The 27,998-nt window shown below is 40.4% G+C and overlaps 3 protein-coding genes across 7 annotated transcripts; 1 reads left to right on the plus strand and 2 right to left on the minus strand.

Annotated features, from left to right (window-relative positions):
- Positions 1–33: 33 nt before the first annotated feature.
- LOC141011067 (G1/S-specific cyclin-E2-like) lies at positions 34–6,373 on the plus strand. Of its 3 annotated transcripts, none has more exons than XM_073484282.1 (12): positions 34–198; positions 1,352–1,383; positions 1,486–1,543; positions 1,653–1,703; positions 2,567–2,706; positions 3,044–3,179; positions 4,035–4,181; positions 4,419–4,514; positions 4,618–4,752; positions 4,976–5,087; positions 5,238–5,395; positions 5,590–6,373. In XM_073484282.1, exons 2-12 carry the CDS (start codon positions 1,370–1,372, stop codon positions 5,665–5,667), a joined length of 1,125 nt encoding a protein of 374 aa, XP_073340383.1. In that variant the 5' UTR covers positions 34–198; positions 1,352–1,369; the 3' UTR covers positions 5,668–6,373. The 3 variants fall into 3 exon arrangements, with proteins under 3 accessions (XP_073340383.1, XP_073340381.1, XP_073340382.1); XM_073484280.1 differs by lacking the exon at positions 34–198 and adding an exon at positions 358–430 and having other exon boundaries at positions 5,590–5,760; XM_073484281.1 differs by lacking the exon at positions 34–198 and adding an exon at positions 425–502 and having other exon boundaries at positions 5,590–5,760.
- ints8 (integrator complex subunit 8) lies at positions 6,324–15,319 on the minus strand. Of its 2 annotated transcripts, none has more exons than XM_073484278.1 (28): positions 15,273–15,319; positions 14,271–14,409; positions 13,851–14,025; positions 13,442–13,582; positions 13,191–13,262; positions 13,001–13,052; positions 12,557–12,736; positions 12,341–12,448; positions 12,100–12,249; positions 11,825–11,925; positions 11,466–11,607; positions 11,028–11,098; positions 10,596–10,771; positions 10,337–10,467; positions 10,021–10,131; positions 9,594–9,798; positions 9,379–9,500; positions 9,101–9,285; positions 8,960–8,993; positions 8,796–8,855; positions 8,615–8,676; positions 8,397–8,515; positions 8,060–8,163; positions 7,688–7,738; positions 7,361–7,434; positions 7,070–7,134; positions 6,843–6,886; positions 6,324–6,521 (listed from the first exon to the last, which is right to left on the minus strand). In XM_073484278.1, exons 1-28 carry the CDS (start codon positions 15,294–15,296, stop codon positions 6,405–6,407), a joined length of 3,015 nt encoding a protein of 1,004 aa, XP_073340379.1. In that variant the 5' UTR covers positions 15,297–15,319; the 3' UTR covers positions 6,324–6,404. The 2 variants fall into 2 exon arrangements, with proteins under 2 accessions (XP_073340379.1, XP_073340380.1); XM_073484279.1 differs by having other exon boundaries at positions 15,169–15,300.
- Positions 15,320–18,735: 3,416 nt separating this feature from the next.
- Positions 18,736–27,963, minus strand: LOC141011015 (probable C-mannosyltransferase DPY19L4). Of its 2 annotated transcripts, none has more exons than XM_073484206.1 (19): positions 27,590–27,963; positions 27,264–27,413; positions 26,899–27,020; positions 26,722–26,812; positions 26,375–26,496; positions 25,337–25,482; positions 24,910–25,033; positions 24,692–24,826; positions 24,153–24,284; positions 23,822–23,923; positions 23,659–23,732; positions 23,410–23,568; positions 23,157–23,276; positions 22,939–23,059; positions 22,721–22,777; positions 22,544–22,626; positions 22,324–22,456; positions 21,859–22,017; positions 18,736–21,475 (listed from the first exon to the last, which is right to left on the minus strand). In XM_073484206.1, exons 1-19 carry the CDS (start codon positions 27,684–27,686, stop codon positions 21,311–21,313), a joined length of 2,292 nt encoding a protein of 763 aa, XP_073340307.1. In that variant the 5' UTR covers positions 27,687–27,963; the 3' UTR covers positions 18,736–21,310. The 2 variants fall into 2 exon arrangements, with proteins under 2 accessions (XP_073340307.1, XP_073340306.1); XM_073484205.1 differs by having other exon boundaries at positions 26,899–27,023.
- Between the last annotated feature and the right edge of the window lie 35 nt (positions 27,964–27,998).

The raw sequence follows: 27,998 nt of genomic DNA on the forward strand, positions 1-27,998 counted from the left end.
CCCGGAAAATACAACTGACAGGAACAGAGAAGAAAGAGGACGAGGTGAAAATAACGTGATAACTGTGTTAATGAACGCCTGTTTTTAAACAAGAGAGGCTTTATAATACTTAAATCACGCGCGTTATTTAAGTAAACCGCGCTCGCTCTCTCAAACAACGCCAGTTAAAGAACAAACTCAAGTTAAATCGAGTTGAAGGTAAGAAATAAAATAAGTAATAACACAATAAACACATAATAAACACAATTAAGCAGAAGTCTCTTCACCTCCTTTGACCCCGGGTTGAACGGTTGCGGGTTGGGGGTGCGTGTATTTACACATGCGCAATGTGCCGCAAACTCATTTGTTGGCGCGAGCGCCAACTGCAAACCAGTTTGATTTGGGCTCAGAACCGAGGAGGGTGCGAAGCGGACATCGGTGATCCTGTAAGGTTAGCACGTCTCTTCAGCTTCGTAGCTTTACATTTACAGCTGTGGACCACTTCTAAGTAGCTCGTGTGCAGGTGTGTGATGTTGTGGGTCGATGAAAGCAGCAGTTTTGTTGTTATTTTGGTGTTTGTAAACTAGTCCGAGTACCGGTAGCTGCGTTTAGCAAGCTAGCATCATGTTAGCTAACACTAGCCTGATAAACATTGACTTTCTGACTGTGAGTGATGTTTTATAAGCGTCTGTTTGTGGTGAGGAAGCTGTGTTTGACTCATCTGAGCTTGAATTAGTCAACAAAAACTTCAGAGTCCATCTGTTCCTGGTTCGGTCATGAGTTAAGATATAAGACAATGCATCTAACTCGTGATTTAACTAACAAATCATGTCACACGACATATATAATAAATCATTATATATGGGTTGTTGATAGTGCGGTCTGATGTTAGTGTTGTGTTAAAACCATTTCATCAGTGGTGCTTGGCACAAAATGTCCTCCCCGGGCCTTTGTGTTGCTGCATTAAGGCAGCAGTTGTAGCTGCATGTCTCTTTGTCCCGTCCACGGTCGTTTTGTCTCATGAAACTTTAAGACCTTCAGCACAGAAACGTCCACAGATGTAATATAAAGCATCTCAGACTGAAGTTTTCAGCAGCAGCGTTTTGTTTCCCGGGTTGGTGGTAGTGGTCATTTACGCGCTCATGAATATTGTTGGCGCGTATGATATGGTCTAATAGTTGGCACGATGCATATTCCGGAAACAATGCGGGTTTATGTCTTTTCATCGGGCTTGGTTTTTGCATGAAAGTATGTTCAGTGCGAGCCAAGATAGTTGCAGGTGTTGTTACAGTTTCTGTCTGAGGGCCAACTTCCTGGTGTTGTTGTTAAGAAACTTTAACTTTGCTTTTAAATTGTTCCCTTTTTTTTACAGACAGAAGCAGCCAGAACCATGACTAGACGAAGGTGACGACCTCTTGTGTTGCCTTTATGAATTATTATTGTATTATGTTATTGTCTTTATTTGCTGTTGGGCTGTTATTGAATTCATTTTTGATGTCTTTGTAGTGGTCGCCTGCAGAAAAGATCTGAAAATGCTTCTGGGCAGAAAGGCAAAGTAACTAAGGTAAGAGTCCTAAAAAGCCATTAATTTAAGACTAAACTGCATAGCCATTAGATAACCAGATATTTTCTAGATGGTCTGACATCCAACTTAAAACAACTTTTCTTTCCAGCAATGCAGTAGGAAAAAGCTTCAGCCCCTGTCAAAACTGCAGTGTGAGAAGGTATGTATTTTAATTTACTATATATATTTTTGGGGGGGGGGTTAAAGGCGTGGCCATTCAGTTTAAGGGCACAAAATAGATGAATAAAAGAAAACTGCACTGTTTGTAAAGTAAGAGTTTCAGAGACTTTGCTTCCTTTCTGTCGACTGAGTCTGTTGACCTTTTAGAGAATGAAAATAACAAAATAATGAGAGCGCTGCAACAGAATATTGCTCTTCCGCTCATGTGTGAACATGAATCTGAATCTCTGGCACTAATATTCGTCACTTTTCATTCATTAATAATTTACCCCTGACCCTTAGAGAGTCTGTGCATGCCACTGCCCTGTGCTTGTCAACCTTCTGATGGTGACTGCTGTCATTGCAACCCTGTGACCCACACCAAAATCGATGTGTCACGTTTTACAAAAAGCATGTCCCATTCCTTTCTGTGACAAAGTTGAATCTTTCTACTCAGGACGTTGGAAAATTCGCTAGTATTTCTTTCTTTTCTCCATTTTTCTGCCCATCTCTCACTAACTGAGGTGGGCAAGGCGCAACAGCACAGTAGACTATACACTGTACAGTGCAAGAGATGAGTTGTGATGGCTAAAAGAGGGCTGGGGACGTGTGAAAATTTCATAAAACCGTGAGAATTACAGGAGATGTGTGACCTCAGGAGAAACTGGGCAATAAAAAATGTGAGAAACCTGGGAAAATAATCCTGGAGTGTTTGGCATGTATGCCCTACCCTCTCTACCTGCTAAAGTTTCAACTTGTTTTGTGTTAGCACCTTGAGGCCAAATGACAAAACAATAGCAGAAATATCCGGTCCGTGCAGTTTAACGCAACATGTTGCATTCAATTGTCTCCTTTCCATGTCAGAACCAGTTGGTGCTTGACGGTGTCACCAACCCTTGTATTGTCATCGAGACTTCTGAGAAAGGATTTGACTCTGAGCCCGCCTATGCAGTTCTACCTTCAGCGGATTCTTTGATTCGGCCATCACCTCTTCCTCATCTTGGGTGATTATCATTACTGAACATTATTCAGTTATGGTTCAACTCACAATTATATCTTGCTGATATCCTCTGCCAGATAGTGTAATATGTGTGTTTCTCTGTATGGCTGCAACCTCACAATTATTTCTATTAGCAATTAATTTCCCAATTATTGTCTCAAGCATATATGTCAGAAAGCTGAAAAATATGCACCACAATGTCCCTAAGGTGACATCATCAAATGTGTTATTTTGTCTGACCAACAGTCCACAACACAAAGATATTCGGTTTAGAGCAGATTAATTTTCTTTCAATAAATTCATTGACTGATTGTTGCAGCTCTGTTTTCTGCATGTTACAGATGGGGATCTTCTGATGACGTGTGGTTGAAAATGGTCATCAGGGAGCAGAATTACAGACACAGCAAGAGTTTCATACAGAAACACCCCAGCATACAACCCAAAATGAGATCAATCCTCCTCGACTGGTTAATTGAGGTGCGTCTTTCACCTGCATCTCAGATTTATATTGCAAAAGCTTACAGTACAACACATATTTAATTTAAACATTCATCCTGGCTTTTTTAAGTTGTTTTTTTAAATTGTAATTCTTTGTTTTCAGACAACAGTTTATATTACAAAGTATGGTTGCAGGATCTTTGTACATTTAGTGAGAGGTCAAGTGTGCAGTTAAAAGCAATGCAAAGGATGTCTGAGGGAGATTTGAAAGGAAATTAAATAAAAATCAATAAGGCTTGCTGGAGAGAGAAAAAAGGAACGAAAAAAACATTACAGGGTCATTCAATTATCACCTCCACAAAATCTGGCGGTAAGGGCGTTGCATATTTGATCCGCTTGGCTGAGAATTTTTCTGAAGACAGAAAGAAGAAGTATGACATAAATATAATTTACTATATCTAACCAAACTTGTATTGTGGTAGGTTCAGGAAACAACCACCATCTTGTGAGTGTTTTTTTTACTAGCAGATATCAAAATAACGTATATTCATCAGGACACCTTGCCTGAAAATCAACATTTCCTTTAAAAAAAAGTGGAAACTGTGTCAAGTATGCTTTTAAACGTTTAACATTTGTCTTTCAGATGTGTTTGTTTTTTTCATAATATAAAAACTTTAACCTGTAAAATATGTTGACTTGATTTCATCCATCATGATTAAATATTTAGAACAAGCCTTGTTTATTATCATAAGACTAAACATAAAAAAACATGACTGTGTTGTTTGCTCAGCTTTTCCGCTAATTACTCTTGACAAATTTTAAAATGAAGTTGCGATAAATGTAGATCCCTCATCAAACACTCACCAGCATTTTGTTTGTCATTGGTTTTCCCAGGTCAGTGAGGCCTACACTCTTCACCGGCAGACGTTCTACCTGGCACAGGACTACTTTGACCGGTTCATGTTGACCCAGAACGGGGTCGAAAAGAGCATGCTGCAGCTCATTGGGATTACCTGTCTGTTTATAGCGTCAAAGATGGAGGTGAGGAAGAACTGGGAAAGATTGGGCCTCACTTTTTATTTTCCTTTTTTTTTGCTGTCAACCAGAGAACCCAAATTGAAACGGAACTTAAAAGACAGAGTTTGTATGAAGTCTGGAACAAGCCAGTTCAAAAGCCTTTTTCCTACAGGGTTGTTTAACAGGCGCATTGATCCTGAGGTATTATATTTTTGTCTGTGCCTGTTTTGAGGTTTTTGATTTTATTCTCCTTCCTTGTAGGAAGCCTGTCCTCCAAAGCTCTCACAGATGGCCTACGTGACTGCTGGGACTTACTACGAAGACGAGATTCTTCAAATGGAGTTAATCATTTTAAAGGTAATACTGTTAAAAGTGTGGCCCTATTCTGACTCATTATTTGATATAAATAAACAACGAGGCTTTAATTTTTGCATTATTCTCCTTTGTGTGTGTTTTTCAGGCACTGAAATGGAACCTTTGTCCTGAAACAGCCGTGTCTTGGCTGAAGCTTTACTTCCAGATGGCATCGATGAACACCAACTCTGACCTGCTGGAGCCGCAGATTCCACAGGACGTTTATGTGCAAATGACACGAGTAAGTGTTTGGATTAAACCTTTTTAAGCATTCATACTGACACAAACCTCTGTATCAGAGTTGAGTCAAAAATCTTCGGACATGGTCTCAACAAAAATTTTACATTTAACTCAAATATGTCAACAAAATGAAACAAGACTTTAAACCTGAAGTGTCTCCCCTTGAGTCGGGCTCACGCTTAATGCTGTGGTTTCTCTTTTTGCCTTCTGCTTGACTTCTCCAGCTGTTAGACCTGTGTATCCTCCACATAAACTCTCTGGACTTCCAGTATCGAGTGTTGGCCGCCTCAGTTCTGTCACATTTCATGAAACAGGAAGCCGTTGAAAAAGTTACAGGTAAGAGTTGGGACTATCATCTTTATAGAAATGTAAATATGAATTGGAAAAGTGCGTTTAATATTTGATTTCATGGCCTGAACCACATTGAGGTTACTCGGGTTACTTCATGTAAACATGTTTGTTTGTTTTTTTTTCATCTGTGTTCAGGTCTGCCGAAAGACGCGATCCAGCTGTGCGTCAACTGGATGGCTCCTTTTGTGGAGTCGGTGGGCTGGGTCGGCAGAGTGACGCTGAAGGATTTTGTCAAAGTGAAGACGGAAGACAGACACAACATCCAGACGCACACAGACTACATGACCATGCTGGTAAGTGTTTTCTTGTTGAAACTTTACTGTACATTGATCTGACTGATGCTTCTGGTTAAGAGACTTGCACCCTAAGTGCCTTCAACCTCCTGAGGAAAACCCAAAATACCAGAGAATATCTCTCTTGCTCTGCAGAGCATGTGCAAATGTCCACCTATTTTAGGTTTCTGACTTTCAACCTCTTTTTATTTTAGGAGTACGCCAGTAAAAAGGAGGTGAACAGCCAGTTTCCAACTCCTCCCAACAGCACAGAGAAACCCTGCACACACTGAACTACAAGAGAGACTCTGAAGTGGGTGTGGACAGAGAGGACACACAGGGTTAATGTCCCGCAAAGACTTGAGTTCTGATTACTGGAGACAGTTCCTGACCAGTGGAGGAAAAAAGCTGATAACTGGAATACTGAGTGTTGATGGGAGCTTACTAGCATTAAGCATTATCCAGGATAATGTGCTTATATTTTAAAGACTCTTAATCTTTGGCCAAAGCTCTTTTTTTTTTCTTGATTTTTAGCTGTTTTAGCGACTGGGTGCTTAAATTTAGAAAAGAAAAAAGTTTTTTTTTAAAGTGTCAATGTTTGCTAAAGTTATGTCATTTCTAGGAAATGAGATTCTATTACTGAAAGTGATGTGCAATTGTTTACTTTTGTAGCATATTAAATATGTACAGTCAGATGAAATCGTTTAAAAAACTGATTCAGGGTCATTCAAAATGTTAAATAGCTTTTTAAAATTGATGTTGTTGAAACAAGCTGAGTGTACTGCCGCTGCTTCACCGGTCAGCATGTTTCTCAGTTATCTTCACCATACTGTTGTAACCAAGCCATTGTTTGTGTAACTCAGGGTAATGGATAGTCAGTGATTTATTTTTTTTAAAGAATTCATTTCAAATGATTACAAGTGTACAAAAAATGACCAACTGTATTTATTTAGAAGTTTATTTTCTACCACAAAATAAAAATGTACATTCCCACCCCCCTCCACGTCTGACAGTGGTTCACAAGTCTCTCCTAGAAATACAGTTTGGCCATCGCCTGCAGGAACCTCTTCTTTCTCTTCTGTGCAGCCAGCTGCAGCACTTCCTCTGGGTTACTGGTGTTCAGCTCAGCCTGTCCGATCGCTTTTATCTGAAGAAAAGCGAAGAGAAACTGATGTAGCCTCGAAACAAACAGACCAGATGAGATGCAGGATTTGGTTGAAAAGATTTAAAACAAACAGGATTTAAATAAAGTTTCAGACCATCAGACAACCTGATGAAGGTCTGAAACGTTAAAATTCATTTTTGAGGTGAGATGACCAAAAAAACCTCACGCACTGAGTTTTTTTTTTTGGTTCCGGTTTTTTTTTTTAAAAAAAGGAAAAAATTATCCTATGTTGTGCTGAGGACTTTTAGTCTAGTTTAAAATTCTGCTCTTGTGACAACCTTGGTGCAAAAACACTTAACTTACCGCTATTTGTCTCTTCTCAGTCTCTCCTCGTTTGTGGTGAATATCTGAACACAGTCAAGGAACAGTTTTTAAATAAAAGACACTGACGTTTGTATGTTTCTTAAAAGAGTTCTAGTATAAGTGGCCTAATAGAGACAAGGTGACAATTGTGAACAGACAGATTTAAACAAAAAGTCCTAAGCATGAAGGTCTGTTTTGGCCCTCATGAATCAATAACAAAAGGATACGTGTGAGGTACTCCAGGATGGTGACGTCCCAGATGTAGTCGTAGAACGAGTCCATGGCGTCATGACTGTAGGGTCAGAAGACGATGGTAGTAAGAAATACAGAAAAAAGGGGCTGTTTACTGCTGCAATGATTAGTCGATTAATCGCATCAGTCATTTCTTAAAGCCAAAATGTCAAACATTGGTTGGTTCCAGCTTCTTAAATGTGAGAAGGATTAATTAATAATGAAAATAATTATCAGTTGCATCCCTAGTGCTGTTAGTCAGTCCTGTTCAGTGTGTCGTTTCGTACCTGTTCTGTTCCTGAAGAGCTTTAAATGCAGTCATGTAGTCCACCTCTCGAAGAAACTGACAGAGAACAGCAACCTAGACAAACCAACAAAAAACAGATGCTAAAATTGCAATTGTACGGTGTGCAGTAGTGAACAGTATGTGAAAATAAACCTTTAACAGGTGTTTGTTCAGTCAGACCCTTACATCCATCTCATATGTTGATATTATTAGAACACTATCACAAAAAACTGCTCACTTATTTAACAATTTAACTGTCAGGACACGGAGTCAGACTTGTGATCAGCAAGTGAAATTATTTTCAGAAACGGGGGGGTTGACCTCTGACCTGTGTGTGGCAGTTCATCATTGAGCAGCACTTGATCATCCTCTTCAGGACCTGCAAACAACAGTCATTAGAGTTATTAGATGATTGATTCACTTTAGTGTCACTTAGGAGTACAAATAAATACATACATACAAAATAAATGGACTGAAACTGCGATTCACGGTGACTTAAGTGTGTTTAGCTTCCTAATTTTTTTTAATTTTTTTTGATTAGCTCATAGAATATGTCGTTTATTGTAAAAAAAGATTTTAAATTGCTTTGGATTTGATCAAAAATTATATAAAATTGTCAGCAAGAGTTTATACTACTACTACTACTTTATACTTCTTGCTGCTGAGGAGTTGTTCATTCATCCATCTTTCATCAGTGTACCTGGTCAGTGTAGACATCAGGGGGGACAGCTTTGGTGAAGAAGTCGGAGCTCACAGCTCCAGCCTGGAGGTAAAGGTTCAGTGCAGCAGAGTATTGATTGGTCACTAAAAACAAAGAGAGAGAGATGAAGAAAGGCTTTAAGCATGTAAAGTTAATACTTTTTTGTAGCCGATTTTGTTTGTTTTTTCCCCACAGAGAGACTGTTGAAACAACCAAAGAAAACTTCTATCTAACCCTAGCATTTTAGAAACTAGAACCTGAACTGAATTCACTGATGAAATACTTTCTGACCGCAATACGCAAAGCTAAAAAATCTACCCTTCTGACATTTTCTTACCAAAGTAGATATCGGCCTGCGTGATGAGCCACGACTGGTTATTAGGATTCAGGGTGAGAGCGTAGGACACCAGCTCTTTGACCGTCACTGCCACAGCTTCCACATCTACTGCCTGGATGCTGTTCCACAAACACACACATCATCATCATGATTGTCACGTTTAGTGGCTTTGTTTAAGAAATCTTTATCATTTCATTGTGAAAATAAAGTGTTCTTACTTTGCAAGAGTCGAAGGCCAGATGGTGAGGTGTTCTGCTGTCACTTCATTCACAATATCATCCTAAAGACAGAGAAAACAGCTGGTTAACCATGGGATTTTTTTCCATTTTATTTTTGTTTTGCTGTCAGATTATCCTACTACCACACAGCCTACAATATGTCAGACATGTAGAGACTTACCCTCACTATGCTGTGTAGCCTCACAAACAGTGAGATGAGGGTTGTCAGCACCAACGGCTCCTGTGGGAAATAAGAAACTTGTTAGTTTTGCATCAACAGCACCTCATCCAATAAAAATTGAATACATCCACAGTGAGTTAAAGGTTGGCTTCTGGGATACTTACTCTAAGTTTCTTGATGAAAGTGATGAATTTGCTCCTAAATGGATCAGACAATGAAAACATATCAGAACGAGCATGACTCTTTCACCTGTGTACTCTTAAATAACTGTAAATAGCATAACACCCTAAGTGTTTGCAGCTTACCGGTGCAGGATGCCCATAGAGGACTCTCTGTGTTTGATGAGGCCCACTCTGCCGTCGTTGTTCCTCTTGTGTTGGATGGACACGCTGCAGATCTGCACCACCACTTCCCACAGCTCCTTCGCTGTGCGCCGACTCTCTTTAGGACCTGGGAGCTCTTTGCATGTCGAAGCCAGGAGCTGACCGATCTATCAGGGGGAAACAGACGGGACGAGTTCAACGAGAAAACCACAGCGGACCTTTTCAATTATCCCATCATCACAAACTGTTGTGATTTTTACCTTGATGTATGGGTTGTTCATGACCAGAGACGGTGGCACCTGTAGAGTCAGGTAATCGTTCTCCCTCCAGTTCAACATGAAGGCGACACACTCCTCTCCAACCACCTGACGCAGAGGCAGATCTGGAGACAAAAACAAGGACATCCCGTAATTTAGAGCACATGAAATGGGTTGTTGAAGACCAGGTAACGACTCCACAGTTTCCATCCACTCACCATGAATCCTCATCTCCAGGTATCCTCTGACCCTGCTGACCAAGTCGGGGGGCGGTCGCTCCTTGCTGCCCTCGGCCGCCATCGTCTCGTGTGCGCGGACCTCCAGCAGCAGCATCTCGTTCAGCATCACCTGCCTCAGCTTTGGGGAGAACTCGGTAACGAGCTCCAGGCAGGCTGAGAAAAGCTGCCGTGCGTGGGCAAAGTCCTGAGAGGGAAGGAAAAAAAACTGATTCTCACTGCTTGGAACTGTTGATCTTACACTATTTAATGTACTTGTTTATTAATTTAGTTTATTCTACATTTTCTATCCTATGAAATAAAGTAGTCCACACAAAAATCAGTCTTCATTTATCATTTACTTTTTTTCATTTTTATGCATCATTATGATTATCATTTATTTTTAAGTAAGTTTAATTTCCGTGCACACCTTTATTGAAATGCAGTGGAGTCCTTTGGCCATGAGGATGTAAACCAGGTCCTTTGTGAGGTTGTCTTTAATGCCAAGGATCACGTTAATGTAGTCTGGAGGAACTTCCCACTGTGCACAAACAGAAAGTGTGTGTAGTCATTTTCAACCCATTAATGACTATATTCAGTATGTTAAGGAAAAGCCTGACTGATAGTTTTTTGTTGTTACAGGTGGAAACATAAAAAAGAAAAAGTAGTAAAGCAGTAAACTGTCAAGAAACATGGCACACATGACAAAATCTAATTTTTTCATTTCACACATGTTGTACTCTGACCTTACTGTTGACCCTCCAGAAGGGTCGTTCAGCCATGCCGTGGAGTTCGATGAGGATCTGTCTGATCCTGCGTGGCTCCAGTAGAAGGATAAGCTGCTGCTCCAGCTGCCCGATGTTCACACTCGCTGAAGCTGCGGAGAGATGAAAGTCACAAGTTTTAAGAGACTGGAACGTACCAGTGAGCAGCAACAGATCACATGCTGGAGAGAGATTTCCTGTTTGACAGACAACATTACATTACAAGAATCTTATCTAGTACCTGGAATGTCGTAGAAAGAAGGCAGAGGCTTGGCGCTGAGGTTGATGGTGGCCGATCTCTTCCTCATCTGCTCCACCAGGACCTTCCTCTCCTCCTCCTTCAGCAGCTCCATGAAGAGCTTATGAGATGACACCACAAACAGCAGAGGCAGCTCCTCCAAGCTTTCACACAGAGTCCTGCAAGATAAGAACAGTCTCATTTAAAAGATGATTCAAAGATACAGTTTTATGTCGAATCTGTGCCGTAATGGATGCAGAAGATCAGTGATGGATGCACAGTGATGTTGTGGCCAGCTATTGGTTCTGATATTTAGACGAAATAAATGTTTAAATGTTAGTTTAGCTAACACATCAGCGTGTAATAAAATATCAAGATATTTAATAACCTCCTCTACATTTGCTGTGCTGGACAAGTAAAGCGACACGAACTCACTTCATGAAAATGGCCATATTTTTTCTGGATGTCTCAGATGGACGTTCCTTTTCCAAAGAAAGTGTGCAAACCTGCAGGACAGAGAAAGCAGTAGCTTTAAATTTTACCAGCATGAGAAAAATTCAGGTCACACTGAACTCCGCAAACCTCGGCAAATTTACTGCTTGAGAAAATGAATTCCTACAAATCATGTCCATTTGTTTTGAATCTGAAAACAAATCTAATAAAATCCCCACAAACTTCTTTCCATAACCAGAAGGCTCTAAGCCTATCGAGCTTTAGTTCATAGCAGTGATCAGAGAGAGAAGGAAAAACTGAAGCATCAGTTGCAAGTCAGCATTTTGTGTGTGCCGAGGTTTGTGCTTTTATAACTAAGCCTCTGTGATGTCCCAAGCATTTACTACTCCTGCAAAAATAATGACATAAGAAGGTGAGTACCTCTAAAATGAAGTCCACCATCCTTTTACTCGGCTTTAGGAGGAGCTGCTGGAAACGCACGCTGAGGATTTCTCCTTCCAAAGCATCTCGGACGGCGTTGCAAACGCACAGCTTGTGGCAAACCTCATCCAGGCCCGACTCCCTGCAGAGTGGTAGAAATGTTTTTGTTTTTTTGATTCTTTGTGGATATGAAGATTTAAAAAAAGCCCAAATGGAACTGGTATTTTCGGGGCTGATAACGATTTCAGGAAGTAAAAAAATATCTGTTTATCAGTTGATATCCATGCAATTTTTGCAGAAATCCCTCAAATGTGGTGATCAAACATTTGTGACAGAGGCAGGATAATTTTGTGTCTCACCCTTGTTGGGCTTTGTACAGAAACTCCCTGAGAACAGATCGTCTGAAGTTGTTTGGCAAACTGCGTGACACGTTGTCTTTGATGAAGTATTCAATGACAGCCTGTCAGAGAGAGGAAGTGCAATCTATTAACAACCAATGTAAAGTACTACACATGATTTACAGTGTTCTTTACAGCTGGAGTCATACTAATTACTACATTATTTATTATTTAGTGTCGTGTATTTCTACAAAACAAATCTTAAGCTTGACTGTCACTGAAGCGTCTGCTCTGACCTGGTAGCTGTGCGCCCGGATCAGACTGTTGATCTGATCGTAGGATGTGGTCTGAGAGTCTGAGTCACAGTCTTCAGTTAAAGCTTTGCAGGCATTCCAGTAGCCAGCCAGACGTTTCTCATCCAGGTGAACATGAACGGTCGAGTCCAGCTAAAAAAACATACAGAAGATATGACCAAGATCAACAAACTTTGCTGGAGGCAAACTGTAACTTAATGTCGGCAGTAGAAGGTAGAAATACCTTCTTTAACAGTTCCTTTGTCTGTCTGAAGTGATCCCGGGCTTTCTGATAGGCTGACTGGTCTGTGCAGCCTTGCTGGAAGAAAATACCTCCCACATCATAATGCACCTGAAACACAAAATACAAATGCATTTTTTACAGCAAAATGTTATTCCCAAGCACACATTATTTGTTGGCTTCTGCATTCAGAAGCCAACAGTGTGTTTTCCCACTAACCTGACAGTGCAGCTCATCTGCACTGATGCGAAGCCCTGCAGTCGAGGACTCCGTCTCTCCGTTGGCAGCAGCATCAGCAGCCAGCAGATCCAGAGTCCTCAGGGTGTGAACGTAGAAGTCTTTCTTCAGCTGCAGAGCTCCTTCCAGGACACTGATGGAGTCGGTTGCCTGCTCCTTCAGCTGAGGGCATGATGTTATATTAGAAGAAAGTACATTTCATTTAATCTACTAGACATTTTCTTAGATGGCTGACAGACACCAAAGGGAATACAGGAAAAGGTGAAATAACAAAATCGAAACTATACTTAATAAATCTAGCATGAAGAAATGTGTCTGACATGTGGATGACATATTTATTAATTATCAGCAACAGTCTAAGAAAGTATATTTCATGACAGTGTTTTAAGGTTATCACTAAATACATCAAAAAACTTGTGAACTCACCACAGTGAGGATGTTGTCAGTCATCTCCTTCTCCTGCTGCACAATACTTAACCTGAAAGAGTCCATAAGACACAAACTCACTATCGTCTTGTTACCATTCAAAGTGAGCACTTTATTTTATGCCATACGTAATTTTCAGATAAGCAACTTAAACTTGTTGTGATTACAGGAAGGAAGGAGCAGAATTTACATGTTCATCTGGTGAGGTCCTGGTTTGGTCTGTTTCTCTGGAAAGCTGCTCAGCACGATGGTTCGGATGGCCCTGTGAAGAATTAGACAGTAAAAATCTTTAGTAGTTTCCTCCTTTCATCTACATTTATTCTTTGGAACTAAAGTGAATTAAGTCCATTTTAAAGTTGTAGTAGTTTTCTGACATTGGACGGTAATTAAACAATTTGATGCGTCTGACCCTGATGAGATTTCCTCGTGCATCTTACTCACCAGCGGTTGTATATGACGACAGCCATGGCTGTGGTAGGAGGCAGAGTGGACAGATCTAGGTCGACATGTTTCACCCCCGGTGGCACTTTGCTCACACACAGGAGCTCGTTCAGTAACATATTTAATACAGGAATGGTCAAGCTGGCAGGAAAGGAGGATAAATCATTACGTGATGAATCAGCTGTGTGATTTTACAGAATGCACAACAACTAGAAACATATAAGACATGTTTTTAACATTTTCAACTTTGCCGAGATGGGCACAAATACATCGAAAAGTATCTAGTTACAAATTACAAATACCTGCTCCAAAGTATATCAAAATAAAATGCAAAATAGTGGTTAAGTAAATGTATTTAATTAAAATACAAAAAACATTGACTTCCTCCACATTATTATGAGTCTCTTACCCTTTCTCCAGAACATCCAGATCCCACTTCAGGTGTGCAGCTACTTTCAGTGCCAGTAGCTTCAGAGTGCGGTTCCTCCGGTTGTCTGCTGGAGGCTGAACTTGATTCTGCTCATTCACTGAGGGTTTGGACGCCTGCTCCAGGAACTGGATGATCAGCTGCACTCCTGTCGGGTCTGTGGAAAACATACACAGGAACACATTAATAAACACAAAGTCCTGTCATTTGAGCTGTCCTCTAAAAACAAGTACATCCAACTCCAAATGTTTTCAGGCTTCTCTATATCACAAATGAATTATAAGACAGAATAAGCTGTATTTCACTTGATACTCTCCAGATATTTAAGAAAAATTAGAAAAATCAGCATGAGCTACAACAAGGTGTGTAATAAATCTAAGGCTCAAGTAACGTAGAGCTGACCTGGATATGGCTTCAGCAGGTGATTCTCCAGCAGGCTGCCGTCCAGGAGGAACTCAAACCAGGAGGTCTGAAGAGGTGTGCCGGGCCGACTGCTGGTCACAGCAGCCACCCGGTCAGCCGCCTCCGCACTCATCCTCCCCTGGTGAACAACAAGAATGATTATAAAGCATGTTTTATCTTTTAAGACATCTCAGTGACCCACAGTAAGGGTGATAGGGAATTATGCCCTGGAAGAAAGCTGTGTGTGAATCAAGGATGTATACAGATCATATTTACACTCTAAATGCAGGTGACAATAATGTCAATTTTTGTGGCCTTGAAGAAGCTTTGTCAGGTCTGAGAATGTAATGTTGTAGTGAAACTTATATATAAACTTTATATTTATATTTATTTAAAAGAAGGGACAAAAATCATGTTTGTTGCTCATAGTTCCTTGTTGAAAACATATGCTCAGATTTTGTTTATTATCTGTACATGTATTAGCTAATGGTCTTTTAATGACTGTTAGCTATAAAGTTATAAAGCTAAAACGACTTAGCTATAAAGAAGTTATATACAACCTCACATGCTATCTTCATAAGTAGCTGCATATTTTCACATCATGAAAGAAGCTAGCCAGTTAGCTTCTCATCTGTAACAGTTTTATTTTCTGTAGTGGTCAAGGGAGCTTTAATATCAGTAACGCGTAGTCCCGACTGGGCGGAGTTTTCAACCTCTCCACCAAGAAGAGTCGACATAAGGTTGAACCGCGGTGCCTCGGGGCTCTGCCAGTGTATAAAATCAAGCGCACCCCTTCCACCCATTCTCTGTTGTGTTCAGAGCAAATGTTGTGTTTAGCTAACATTCTAGCTAACGCGCTAACCTCTAAACCCGGATATAAAGGGACGTATTATCTTACCTTAACGGGCCAAAGTGCACAAACAGAGGATATCTCAGCTAAATATACATAAAAATATATTTAAAAAATTAAGTGCTGGAGGAGCAACACGGACTGATTCTCACATAATTCATTCTGCGCTTCGCCATCGCTCAGCGCACTTCCGGTTCCGGTTCGTCGCCAGGGAAACACACAGTTGCGCCATGTTTGCGCATATTTATGCTCCGTGCGGGAAAAACGAAGGAAGCGCGCGTTCACAAAAAGCTCGCCCCCGAGCTGTCGTGCTCGTGTTGTAGTAGTGAAATCCAAATTTCATGACTGTCTAGTTATGTTTTTAAACTGGGACAACAGCGCATATGTTTGTGTTTTTATGTGTTTATTAACACAACCAACTACTGTTACTTCTATCAATAAAAAATATTATATTTCTGAGAGACTTTTCATTTTGAATATTATGGACTTTTGGAAGAAAGTATACTCATTAATTTATAGGCTAAATATAAATCTGACAGTAATACTCCAAGCTGTCAGGATGCGTTCCCCCTGTTGTAAATGGTCAAATTTAATGATTTAATTTAAATCACAGGACTTATCTGTTGTCCTCCCATAAAGATATGGGGGGAAACATGTTATTTCAGACTGTCAACCTGTCTGCCAGAATTTGTATCCCCCCTCAAAATGGACATATGAAGCCTGACCTTTGAATGATTTATTTTATGTGTACTTCAGATACTACTCTATAACCTCTGTGATTGTGAAAAAGTTTGCACCCTGTAACTCTGGATTGGGAGGGGTTACATTCTCTGTCTTTTCAGCATTAATAGTAGAGGAAACCAGGTGCATGTACAGTGAATTTGGTCAAAGACAGAGAATGTAACCCCTCCCAATCCAGAGTTACAGGGTGCAGTCACTTTTCGGCAGGGCCTGCCGAAAAGTGACTGCACCCTGTAAGTCCTTATTGCAAGGAGTGATATTGACCAAATTCACTGTACATGCACCTGGTTTCCTCTACTATTAATGCTGAAAAGACAGAGAATGTAACCCCTCCCAATCCAGAGTTACAGGGTGCAGTCACTTTTCGGCAGGCCCTGCCGAAAAGTGACTGCACCCTGTAAGTCCTTATTGCAAGGAGCGATATTGACCAAATTCACTGTACATGCACCTGGTTTCCTCTACTATTAATGCTGAAAAGACAGAGAATGTAACCCCTCCCAATCCAGAGTTACAGGGTGCAGTCACTTTTCGGCAGGGCCTACCGAAAAGTGACTGCACCCTGTAACTCTGGATTGCAAGGAGTAATATTGACCAAATTCACTGTACATGCACTGGGTTTCCTCTACTATTAATGCTGAAAAGACAGAGAATGTAACCCCTCCCAATCCAGAGTTACAGGGTGCAGTCACTTTTCGGCAGGGCCTGCCGAAAAGTGACTGCACCCTGTAAGTCCTTATTGCAAGGAGTGATATTGACCAAATTCACTGTACATGCACCTGGTTTCCTCTACTATTAATGCTGAAAAGACAGAGAATGTAACCCCTCCCAATCCAGAGTTATAGGGTGCAGTCACTTTTCGGCAGGCCCTGCCGAAAAGTGACTGCACCCTGTAAGTCCTTATTGCAAGGAGTGATATTGACCAAATTCACTGTACATGCACCTGGTTTCCTCTACTATTAATGCTGAAAAGACAGAGAATGTAACCCCTCCCAATCCAGAGTTACAGGGTGCAGTCACTTTTCGGCAGGGCACCCTGTAAGTCCTTATTGCAAGGAGTGATATTGACCAAATTCACTGTACATGCACCTGGTTTCCTCTACTATTAACGCTGAAAACACAGAGAATGTTATGCAGAATGCAAAGGCAATCCGTTACAGTTCTATATATACTGCATTATTGTATTCATAATTATGCTCTTAAAAGTACAAGTGATCCAAAAAGTTACTTAAGTAAATGTAATGAAGTAAATGTAAATCGTTATTACCCACCTCTGATAGCACTTACTAATTTCTCAGTATGTGTTATATGATTGCTATCTAATGTGACGTGGAAACAATCCTGCATTCTTTTCTGCATTGATTTCCTAATCCTCCTTATAAAATCACTGAAACAGGGATATTGAATTATGACTTTATTTATAGATCAAAGCGGTGTAAAATCACATTGCAACAACGATAACAACAACAACAACAACAATAAAAGTGGCAAGGTAAAGCATCTACCCTCATCAATTGTTGACAACTAGCCTACATTATGGAAACATCAGGTTACTTTGTTTATCTGCGCCGTTCTTGTTCCGTAGCCTCTTCACTTGGGCTACAGGACTGCACAGTAAAAAAACATTTCTCTCGGTGCTGCGTCTGCCAGCTGACCCGTAGTAGACCTACGCCCACTTCCTCTGAACTGATGCGCGAACACAGGTGCATTTTATTGATGGCATGTTGAATGCACAGAGGTACCGTGACGAGATCCTGAGGCCCATTGTCGTGCCATTCATCCACGACCATCACCTCATGTTGCAGCGTGGTAATGCACCCCCCCCCAATAAAGCAAAACTGCACATTTCAGAGTGGCCTTTTATTGTGGCCAGCCTAAGGCACACCTGTGCAATATTCATGCTGTCTAATCAGCATTTTGATATGCCACACCTGTGAGGTGGGATGGATTATCTCGGCAAAGGAGAAGTGCTCACTAACACAGATTTAGACAGATTTGTGAACAATGTTTGAGAGGAATGGTCTTTTGTGTGTATAGAAAATGTTTTAGATCTTTGAGTTCAGCTCATGAAAAATGGGAGCAAAAAGTGTTGCGTTTATACTTTTGTTCAGTGTATAAGTAATATTGAATTTACAAGAGTGAAGTTCACTAACAATGTTGGACCCGCCTCACTTTGACTTGAGGCTCATGAGATAAGAGATTAATTCTGCGGAGGATAATTTTACCCATGAACGAGATTAAAAATTAGGTGTAAAATTAAACTGAAATCAGTAATCACCAGGTTATTAGATAGTAAAAGCAAATAGGAAACTATGTGAGGAGGGGAAGTAACAAATTTACTGATAAAAATGGAGGTGATGAAAATGCTTATAAATTGATAATGAAAGTGATAAAAATGTGTGTGAATTATTCACATAATATGAATTTTTTTTCACTTCAATTCATTTTTATCAATTAACTTTTGCTACTTCCACCCCTTATAATTATGTAGCTCCCAAAGTCCCTAAAAATGTTGTTTTTCTTGTCCTTTAAGGACTCTGAGGGCTCCAATGTCAACTGAAAGAAGAAACTGGATGTTATTTGAATATGGATAAAGAAATTGCTCCTTCAAATTCTATATTGGTAGTAAAAATTGAAAAAACAACTCTTAAATTAAAGACCCTGCACACATACATGGGCATTCACACTTAGTCTAGCTGATTAGGCTTCCGTAAAAAATTTAATTTAAAATGAGCAAAGTCCTTAAATTGTCTTTTTGTTTCCACTGTTCCCTCTCATTTTCGTTTGTCCATGAGATGTGGAGAGACGGCCAACAATCGATTAAGAAGCAGAGGCGAAAGGAAATATCTGAGCACATAATAAGAACGACACAAAATATCAACTCATACATACTTTTAATTTACGCAGTAATTCAATAAAACCTAATATTCTCTACATGGCCTTTGTCGAAGGAGTTATTGGTGAGATTTGCATAATAGCACCGGAGAGAATTCACCACCAAATACTTTAAGGTAACAACAAGGCGACAGGACGTCTAGCTAAAGGTCTGATTGATGAAGAGATGACAGTCAGTCAGTTCCCACATCTCAAACAAAGGTTTCCAGATGAAGAGGATGAAGACAATGCAACAGAAACGAGCAGCTTCAGAACAAGCCTCCACTACAGTTTACAGCTGAGAAAGACAAAGTTCTCAAGAGAGTCTCAAAATTCACAGAGGTTGTTTTCTACTGTCCAGTGTAGTTCAGTCAATATTTTGGTATAAAACCACTACATTATTATGTGCAATATACAGAACTGCTCCATAACAAAATGGTGATTAAAATGGGAAAACATTTTTAGGTCTCATTTACTTTTAATTATCAAATTTTCTTCAGATAAAATGTGTTCAAATGTTGTGGTGGAGTATCATTTAACTGCTCATAACTTGGATCATTATTCCAACATAAAACCTAATCATACTGTATGTCCAAATATCTAATTATTTTCTCCTAATCAAGACATAATTATCCAAATTTTACGAGGAAAATAAATTATACTCACTGAACCCTTTTCCCTTTAGTCAGGCAAGACTAGGGTTGCAGCGATATACAGGTTTCAATTTGCTTATCTACGATTTTGAATTCTACCATATTAGGGATATTAAAAACATATTTTACATAGTTTGCATCAAGTTTCATGTCTGTCAGGAAATATTTTGTGAATTTATCGTTTATTCAACCAAAAGAATATTTTGTTTTCGTTCCCTTGAAGGTCATTGTAACTGAGAATAACACTAATAATTGTGTAATACCATGAAGCCATGATATTTTCTGAGATGATTATTATACTGTGAAAACCTCATGCAGTTTGCAACCCAAGGCAAGACAGACTGGTCAAAATCCAAAGAAATTAATGTTTGTTTGAGATAACAGCATTAATATTCATCACAGAATAACAGGCTTGAGCATGATTGTAGAATAACAGTCTACAGTCTAGAGCTGCGACAATTAGTTGATTAGTTGATCGAAAGAACAATTAATTACAAGCTATTCTGAGCCTCGGAATAGTTTCAGTCATTTTACAAGTAAAAATGTCAAAAATGTGCTTACGTTTCGATTCATTTATGACACTAAATGACTATGCTTTTGGGTTAGGACTGTTTAGAGACGTCACTTTAGGCTCTGGAAAACTGTAATAAGCATTTTTTGAATTTTTTAAAAAACACTATTAACTAAAACAATTACTAAACGTCAGCACCTTGATATTAGCACTGTCATTATCAGATAATGTTAAGTTGCAGATGTTGACCATCTTAGTTTAGCCTGTTAGCAATGCTAACATTTACTAATTAGCACAAAAAGTACAACTGAGGCTGAATGTCATCAGTCGTTCAGATATCTGGTCATAAGCCAGAGTGGTGCACAAAATAGAAATTTGACCCAATGATGGCACTAGATGTGACGTTAAAGAATCACACCAAAGTCATTATAAATTAACCCTGAATGAGACATGAACGTGTGTCCAAGATTTAGTGGCGGTCCCTCCTAAAGCTGCAGAGACATTTCACTCTGAACCAAAAACCTCATGGTGGCGCTAGAGTAACAGTCAGGGCAGCACAAAAGTTACTGTGCTTCATCCTCTGGGAACCATGACTGTCTGTACCATATTTTTGCCAAACTGTCTGGTAGTCTGTTGAGATATTTCACCAAGTGAGTGAGAACTTTGACCTGCTGGGGGGGCAACAGTACAAGTCAGGGGAACACCAGGATCATTACGATGAAAACCTCTGGGCACCATTCATATCTGTGCAAAAGACAGCGACAATACATCCAACAGTTGTTAAGATATTTTAGTTTGGACCAAAGTAGTGGAACTACAGAGCCATCTCTGCAAGCACAACCAAAAATATGACAACTATTTGTTGTCTGAAAATAGAGCTGTAACGAGTAACTGATTTATATTAATCGCCAACTATTTCAATTATTAATTTTGAGTAATTTAAAGTCAAAACTCGCCAGCTTTATACATGTGAATATTTTGCGGTTTCTCGATTAATCAGGAAATATCAACAGACTCATCGTTAGTTGCAGCCCTATCCTAAAATAATGAAGCTAAGTAAATCTCAGCTGTTCTTGGCTTCTGTACAAAGTGACACACAGACCTCACACATCAACCTCTCCATTCATTAAATGCATCACAGTAAGGGTAACGCATGGCTTATAAAACTACAGTACAGTGATCAATATGGCATATTGCAACTCCGGCATGGTCCTTTTATGTTTATCGCCAACCTGTCGGACAAAACAAGGACAATGTGCAGCTCAGTTGATCCCAGTTGGTTTGAATTTGCATTGACACCGGGTGTGAGGAGACGTTTCTCTGAGCACTAACTGCAGAAACATACAGTAGTCCTCTGCGTTACATTTCAGATATGATGTGAAACGCTGGAGTTAAGTCTCGGCAGAAGCTGCTGTCAGTACTGAAAAGAGATGACGGAGTTCACTTTGTAGACGTGATACGAGCGGTTCCAGAAAACTCGAGTGAAGTAGTTTGTGTATGGCGAGTAGTTCAACTTAATCTCCTGGCAGAATCTTCCGTGCTTGGAGAAAGAGTAAATCTCTCCTTTGTCATAAACAACCTGAATGGGACAGAAGGAAACGGAAAAATTAAGAGAATAGTATTTTCTTCTGTAAAAATCATGTCATAATCAATAAAAGAAGGCAAAAAAGAAGAGTTTGACATATTGTAAAATACACAAACTCATATTTTTCCTGAAGTTAGATGAGAAGATTATTACTCAGCAGCAAATATAACCCAACAGCTGGTTCCCTTAGCTTAGCACAAAGACTGGAAATAGGGTGAAAACCGATTTTGACCTACATTAAATCATAATGTTCACCTCATGGCAACAACATGCGCGATTTTAAATGTACAATATCACTCATAGTGACAGACAGTATGTACGGTTGCAGACAGATGGGAATCTGCAGCTTGGCAGCTCAAGGTGAAGTAATTACTCACATGTCCATTGGCGATGTCTAGCAGGTCTTTGATCCGACAGCCTTTATTGAGAGAAAGCTCGTTACAAATTGACTCCTCGATGATCACATAGTTTGTCTTCTGAGAGGTCAGAATCTTATAGATGTCCTCCGCAGATCTCATTGCATACACCTGGTAAGTCTACAAGAAGAGAGGGAAAAACGGACATTTATTAAAAAAAAAGTTTAATTGTAAACATTAAGGAAATTCTAAATTATATGCACCACGCTAAAATTCCTCTAATTTGTCTTTTTCTTATGTTTGTTGGACATTTTTATGCCTTTATTAGAATCAGCAGAACATAAGGGGAGAAACGGCGGCCATGCAACAACATTCAGTGAGTTGTTAATGGTCATTTTTACATAAGACCTCTTTTATAACCCATGTGCTTCACTTCCTAGCAAAAATCTGTTTTATTTTTTGGAAAGAATCAATCATCTCACTCACATCTTCAGTCCTCCTCAGCAGGTTGATGTCTGAGTAAAGCGGTAAACTGGTCACTGCTGAACCTGAACACAACTTAACCATTCCTAACAGCTGAGGGCTGCCGGCAAAGACAGCTGCCACTGGAGCCTGTGACCTGGAAGACAACAAGAAAACATTACATGCAGCCATTATAAGGACTTTATAGGTATCTTTGAACATATAAAAAGATCTGATGACCCACCTGATCCAACTGATCAGCTCGACTGTATCTGGGTCGTAGAACTCCGGCAGATCCGACAACTCAGCTAAGACACGAGGGCAGTACTGCAACACAGAAGAAAGCGGCGTAGGAAGATATTATGTACTTTTAAATGTCGGACATGAGGAGCTTCAAAAGATAAAGAGCTGAAAATCTTACCTCTCTCCACAAACTGAAACCAATGATGGTAGGAACCGCAGTGCTCAGGATCAGAGACTGGAGAGTGACCAAATAACAGTTCAAATTAACAGATTGAGCCAGAACCAGGAGGGTTAGATTCTTCTTTAACTGTATGTTAACTGTTGTCAATATGTCTGTGTGAGTCACACTTCTCTATAATTGTAAGCTGTTAACAGTGAATATAAGAGGCGACTCACCAGAACTACAGGATGGATGGACTTCAGTTTAAGCCACTTAAACACAGTCATCCAGAGGTCCGGAGAACACACACCGAACGCTGTGAACATGCAGACGTATGGGGTCCATAAATACTTCATCCTGATGAGAAAAAGAACACAGTCGATGTTGAGCTGTGAGTTATGAAACATGTTAGAAATCCAAATTCTTAAACACACATGTACGCTGATGTACGTACCCATCGAACAGCAGAGCCAGGCCTCCAAACAGCAACGTGTGAAAAACATGATAGATGACCTCCGGCTGCTCTCCTATTCGTCCATCTTCAAGTCTGAGGTTGGTTGTCATTGGTTGACCACTGCAGGAAAGTAGAAAACCGTGATAAATGTTTACTACAGCCTCGAACAGACGCACATTAAACCGTAGCTCCGACCCACAGCTGGTTGATGTCCAGTATCATTTTTAAAAGACACATCTTGTGAGTGTCTAACCTGAGTCTTCTGTAAATTGTCTGCAGGGTGGACAACAGGCAGACAGAGAGCACCAGGCAATAGAAAGGAAGGACTGATGCCTGCGTCAGTCGTAGAAATAAGTCCTGACCGGGTGCCTGGAAACTCTCTTGGCACAGGAGGAAATTGGTGACAAAGTCGCTAAAAAGGAAGGAGATAAAACATTCCTATTAAATTACATTAAATTAGACTGTAAAGGACAGAAAGCCTAATTTTATAGCTGAAACTCACGTTGTTGTGTTGAGCCCGAATTTTACTTCAAGGAACTTCAATATGAAGTCACTTTCACTCACAGGTATCAGTTTCTGTAAATGAGAAACAGTGCTGATTAACCAACAACTTAATAAGGACAAATGGATCAGTGGAGGCAGCCAATGAGCCAATGTGATCTCACCTTGACCAAATAACTGAAGGTGATCCCTGTGGTAAAGACCAGGTGGAAATGTAGGAAGAGCTTCAGAACTCTGGCCACAAGAGGTCCCATCTTCATCTTTTGCTGCAATAGAAATAAAGAAAACAGCATAAGATTGTTTTCTCTGCATTTAAACCCCTTTTCATTCATTCATTCATTCATTCAAAGATAAAAAAGCAAAAATCTTGAATTTGAACAGGTGCAACTAGGAAATATTTCTTTCTTAATACATTTGTTAAATTATTATTCAGTTATCAAAATTCAGTGATCATCATCTGTCTGAGCTCTGACATGAGGGAGCAGCTAACTCTACCTGGAAGTACCTCGCGAGCACTGAGCCAATCATGAGGCTGAGCAGAGGCGAGCTGAGCAGCGTCGGGTTCTGAAACTGGAACAGGTAGGCGAGGAACAAGGAGCTGAGGTACACCTTGTGAATGTCAGCCATCTTAACATCGAAGATGGAGAGAGACAGACAGACGGACGGAAATGGGAAAAATATCTGAGTTGAGGACAATTCTTGGCAGAATCGATGTACAAACAGGTATTTTTGGGAATGCAAGGACAGTATTTTGCTTTAACATTGCTTATATTTATACATAATTGGCCAAAGCTTTGTGTTTAATTCATTTTTAGGTGTCAAAAGGTTGAATAAGAACATTTTTCAGCCTAACAGAACCTCTAAAGCTCATTTATTAACACGTTATTATTCGTCTGTTTATCCCCACAAAAAACAAAATGTAAAAATTAGTTTGGTTTTTATGTGTGAAAATATTTCTTTGTCAGGTGACTCCCTGCAGCTTGAGGTGTGCTACCAGGCAGATTTTTCCCCTCAACACTGATGGACTACATTACCTTACGTGGCGGCACCAGGTCAAAAGAGTCAAGCAGGAAAAGACAGAGGCCTTGGATGAAGAGCACATAGTGGCTGTGTTCCCACACCAGGAGGAAGGTGACGGTGGTGGCACTCATGGTAAGATAGCAAAACATCTACAGAGAACCACAGTTAAACAGCGAGTGTAAATGACTTGAGTATGGTAGAGGATTATTTAAAAAATAAATCGGAGGCTCACCTCAGTGGCAGAACTGATTTTATTACTCAGGAATCCAGTCAAAGCTGCAACCTGGCAAGAGAAGTAAGGCAGAGCCCAGTTGTCCCGCAGAGGGATAGCATGGTCCACTTTGGTTGTATCTGGTCTGAGGAGGAAATGACCCACATGAGAGTTATCGCAATATAACAGAAAGAAACACGACGGTATTATCACACATCACCATTGATTTTTATTTGTCTTAACAGCAGCAACATGTGCCCATTTTTCTGTTTTAAAGTATTTGTTTTCAGAAAGCTGAAGTGGAGCAACAGAGAGAAAGGATAAAAGAAAGGATGTATGATGAAGTTGGTAGGATGAAGGCAACTTTACCGCGCTGATCGACTTCAAAAGGAGGAAGAAACATGATGGGGAATAAGCGTGAAGATCAGGGCGGCCGAATTCCTCTCACCTGTTTATCACATACCAGGCCACCGCCAACATGCCAGCCACCCAGGTGCCGCTCATCACCCAGCTACACACAAACAGAGCAGTGACGTAGACAGCCTGCAGGCCGAAAACAGCGCCAACGTAGAAGTAGATTGGCTCCACAACATCCTGAAGGAAGAGACAGAAACATCAGGGTTTGATCAAAACTGACAAATCTAAAACTGTGTATTGTTTGTCTTCATTTTGTTTTTGTCAAACTTGATTTGCTTTAATAATCTACTGTAGGGGTAAAGCAATGCAAAAGCTTGATTTTTGGACAATCCATGATGATTTACTTCTACTGAAAAACATCTTTACAGTTTCTTGGCCCGTAAACTCCCACAGGTCCTCATGTCTGATGGTTTTTCAGCAGCAGGAGAGAATCTTAACTACATGGAGAATTTGTTTTCTGCATTTGTTGTGTTAACTCGGGGCTTTCATTGTGAGATTTGCTATCTGCTATGCTACTTGTCGTGCCATATGTGAAGTTTCTTATTTTGACACTGAACAGACAGAGAAGTACAAATTCTCTCTCCACCTACAGCTCAAGGTCTCTCTGAGTACTGAGTTGCATTTTTTTGTTGTACTGCTAAGCAACAAATCCTTCCTTTCCGGAGGAGGCTCAGACTGAAAGGCCCCCAGGTCATCTAAGACAGGAATTATGTTACTATTTCCAGTCTGTTTGCCAGAGTTTGTTTGCTCCAAGACAGGGCGCTGTCCTAGTTTGCTACCTTTGTTCTTTGGAAAATACACATGCACCCTACATCTCATATTATCACTGATCATAATATGACACAAAGGTATTGAAGGCTGGTCAAAACTAACATAATAATGAATGCATCTTGATGAAAAAACTGGGCGTATTTAGGGGCCTGTTATCTATGAGTGAGTACAATGATGTGGATAAAGGGGACTGTTGAGTCTTGGCGGAGGTACAGTGTGTGCTCAGCTGAATTTCGTTCTAATTGCACTTGATTTAACTCAAAGCAAGCTGATCACAAAGCGAAAGAGAAACCTTTACCTGGCTGCTTGTGATTCTGTATACGAAGCTTGTGATGAGCTCTGGATACAGAGACAAACGCTCCACTATGTTGATGGTCTGACCTGAAATAGTCTTGTTATCTATCGTCAGCTCATACAACCCTGGAGAGCAAACAAAAAAGCACATGAGAACATTGTCATTGTTTTTATTAGTACATATATTTTGCTACTATTAGTTAATCAGCACTTTTATGTCGTCATATTTTTTCCTGTATACTCATTTTCGGTTTGCTGGAGGCACTGGGTCTTCTGCCTCTTTCTGCACTGTGTATTATTTGTCATCCTTCTTACTTTTTTGTATATATTTTAAAGTGTACATGTATGTACCTCTTTCAAACGATGGCGCCGTCAGCATGTGCTTGTAGTAGTAATAGTAGAGTCCGCTGCCTTCTTGGAAAGTGATTTCACGCTCCAACTCCTGAAACACACACCAAAGTGTATTTAAAAAACCGATATAATATGGCAGTGCAGTGAAAATACAAAAGGAGGCAGCCAGTCACCCACCTGCCTAGTCGAAAACCAGAACTTCCTGTCATGATACGTTGACAGATAAACGGCGTAAAGCATGCCACAGGCGACCGCTGCCAAACATCCGAAGAACACCCTCACCAGGCACTGCAGAAAACCTGCTGAGGAGCGGAAATGTAAAAACAAACATCGCATATCAGAACAAGTGGTGTTGTTTTCCTGGATTTAAAAACTGCATTACAATAAGGTGATGTCATTTTCTGAACTTTACAGACTGTTCTACTCAAAGTGATTATATCCACACTACTGATGATCAGATGATCAATCAAGCTACAGGAGTGAAGTGACAGTGAACAGACTGATGCTGCTTTGTAAAGTTGATAAATAAGACATAAACTTACATGTAGACATCTTGGACCTTCTGACAGAGGACTCAGGTGTGTTTGATTCTCCCTGTTTACGTTGAGCATCCTCTTCTTTAACTTCACCCTCATCTGTCTGCTGCTTGTCCACACTCCCCTCATCCTCTGCGTTCACCGGCCCATTAGCATCTGTGTTAAAAAACAGACTGAAACTGAAACAATCACAGTCTTTGAGACAATCTTTACAAGCATCCCACTCAGTCAGTCGTGGTGGAAAAAGTTAGCTGAAGTTACCAGATGCTTTTATTGGCACAGGAAGCTAACTGGCTGTTCAGGTAGCAAACTGCTAAGTTAGCTTAACTTACGCGTAGTGTGCAGCTCGGGCTCATTCTGGTGCTGATCCTCTTCTTTACCTCCCTCTGAAGTAGTCGTCCCAGTTTTCCGGCATCTTAACTCGGTCATGACGATATCAAATTAATCCGAGAGTCGTCTGATGCGTTGAGACAGCAGCATGCTAGCTAACAAGCAGTTAGCTAACCCAAGAGACCTTAAAATCAATACCCGGCTTTGCGTTAAGCTCGGCAGGTGACAAGCTAACACCTGCAAACTTCCTTTTTCGAGATAAACTTTTCTGGCACGACGTGGTGAAGCAGCAGCAGCTGTGCAGTAGTGGTGTTGTGATGTTCAGTGTGTGTGTGGAGGACTGGGCTGAGCACTGCTGCTGGGAAGGGCAGAGCGGAAGTAGCGGATGCCGACAGAGAGCAACGAAGAAGA

This window comes from Pagrus major, chromosome 16, assembly GCF_040436345.1.
Source record: "Pagrus major chromosome 16, Pma_NU_1.0".
Taxonomy (NCBI): domain Eukaryota; kingdom Metazoa; phylum Chordata; class Actinopteri; order Spariformes; family Sparidae; genus Pagrus; species Pagrus major.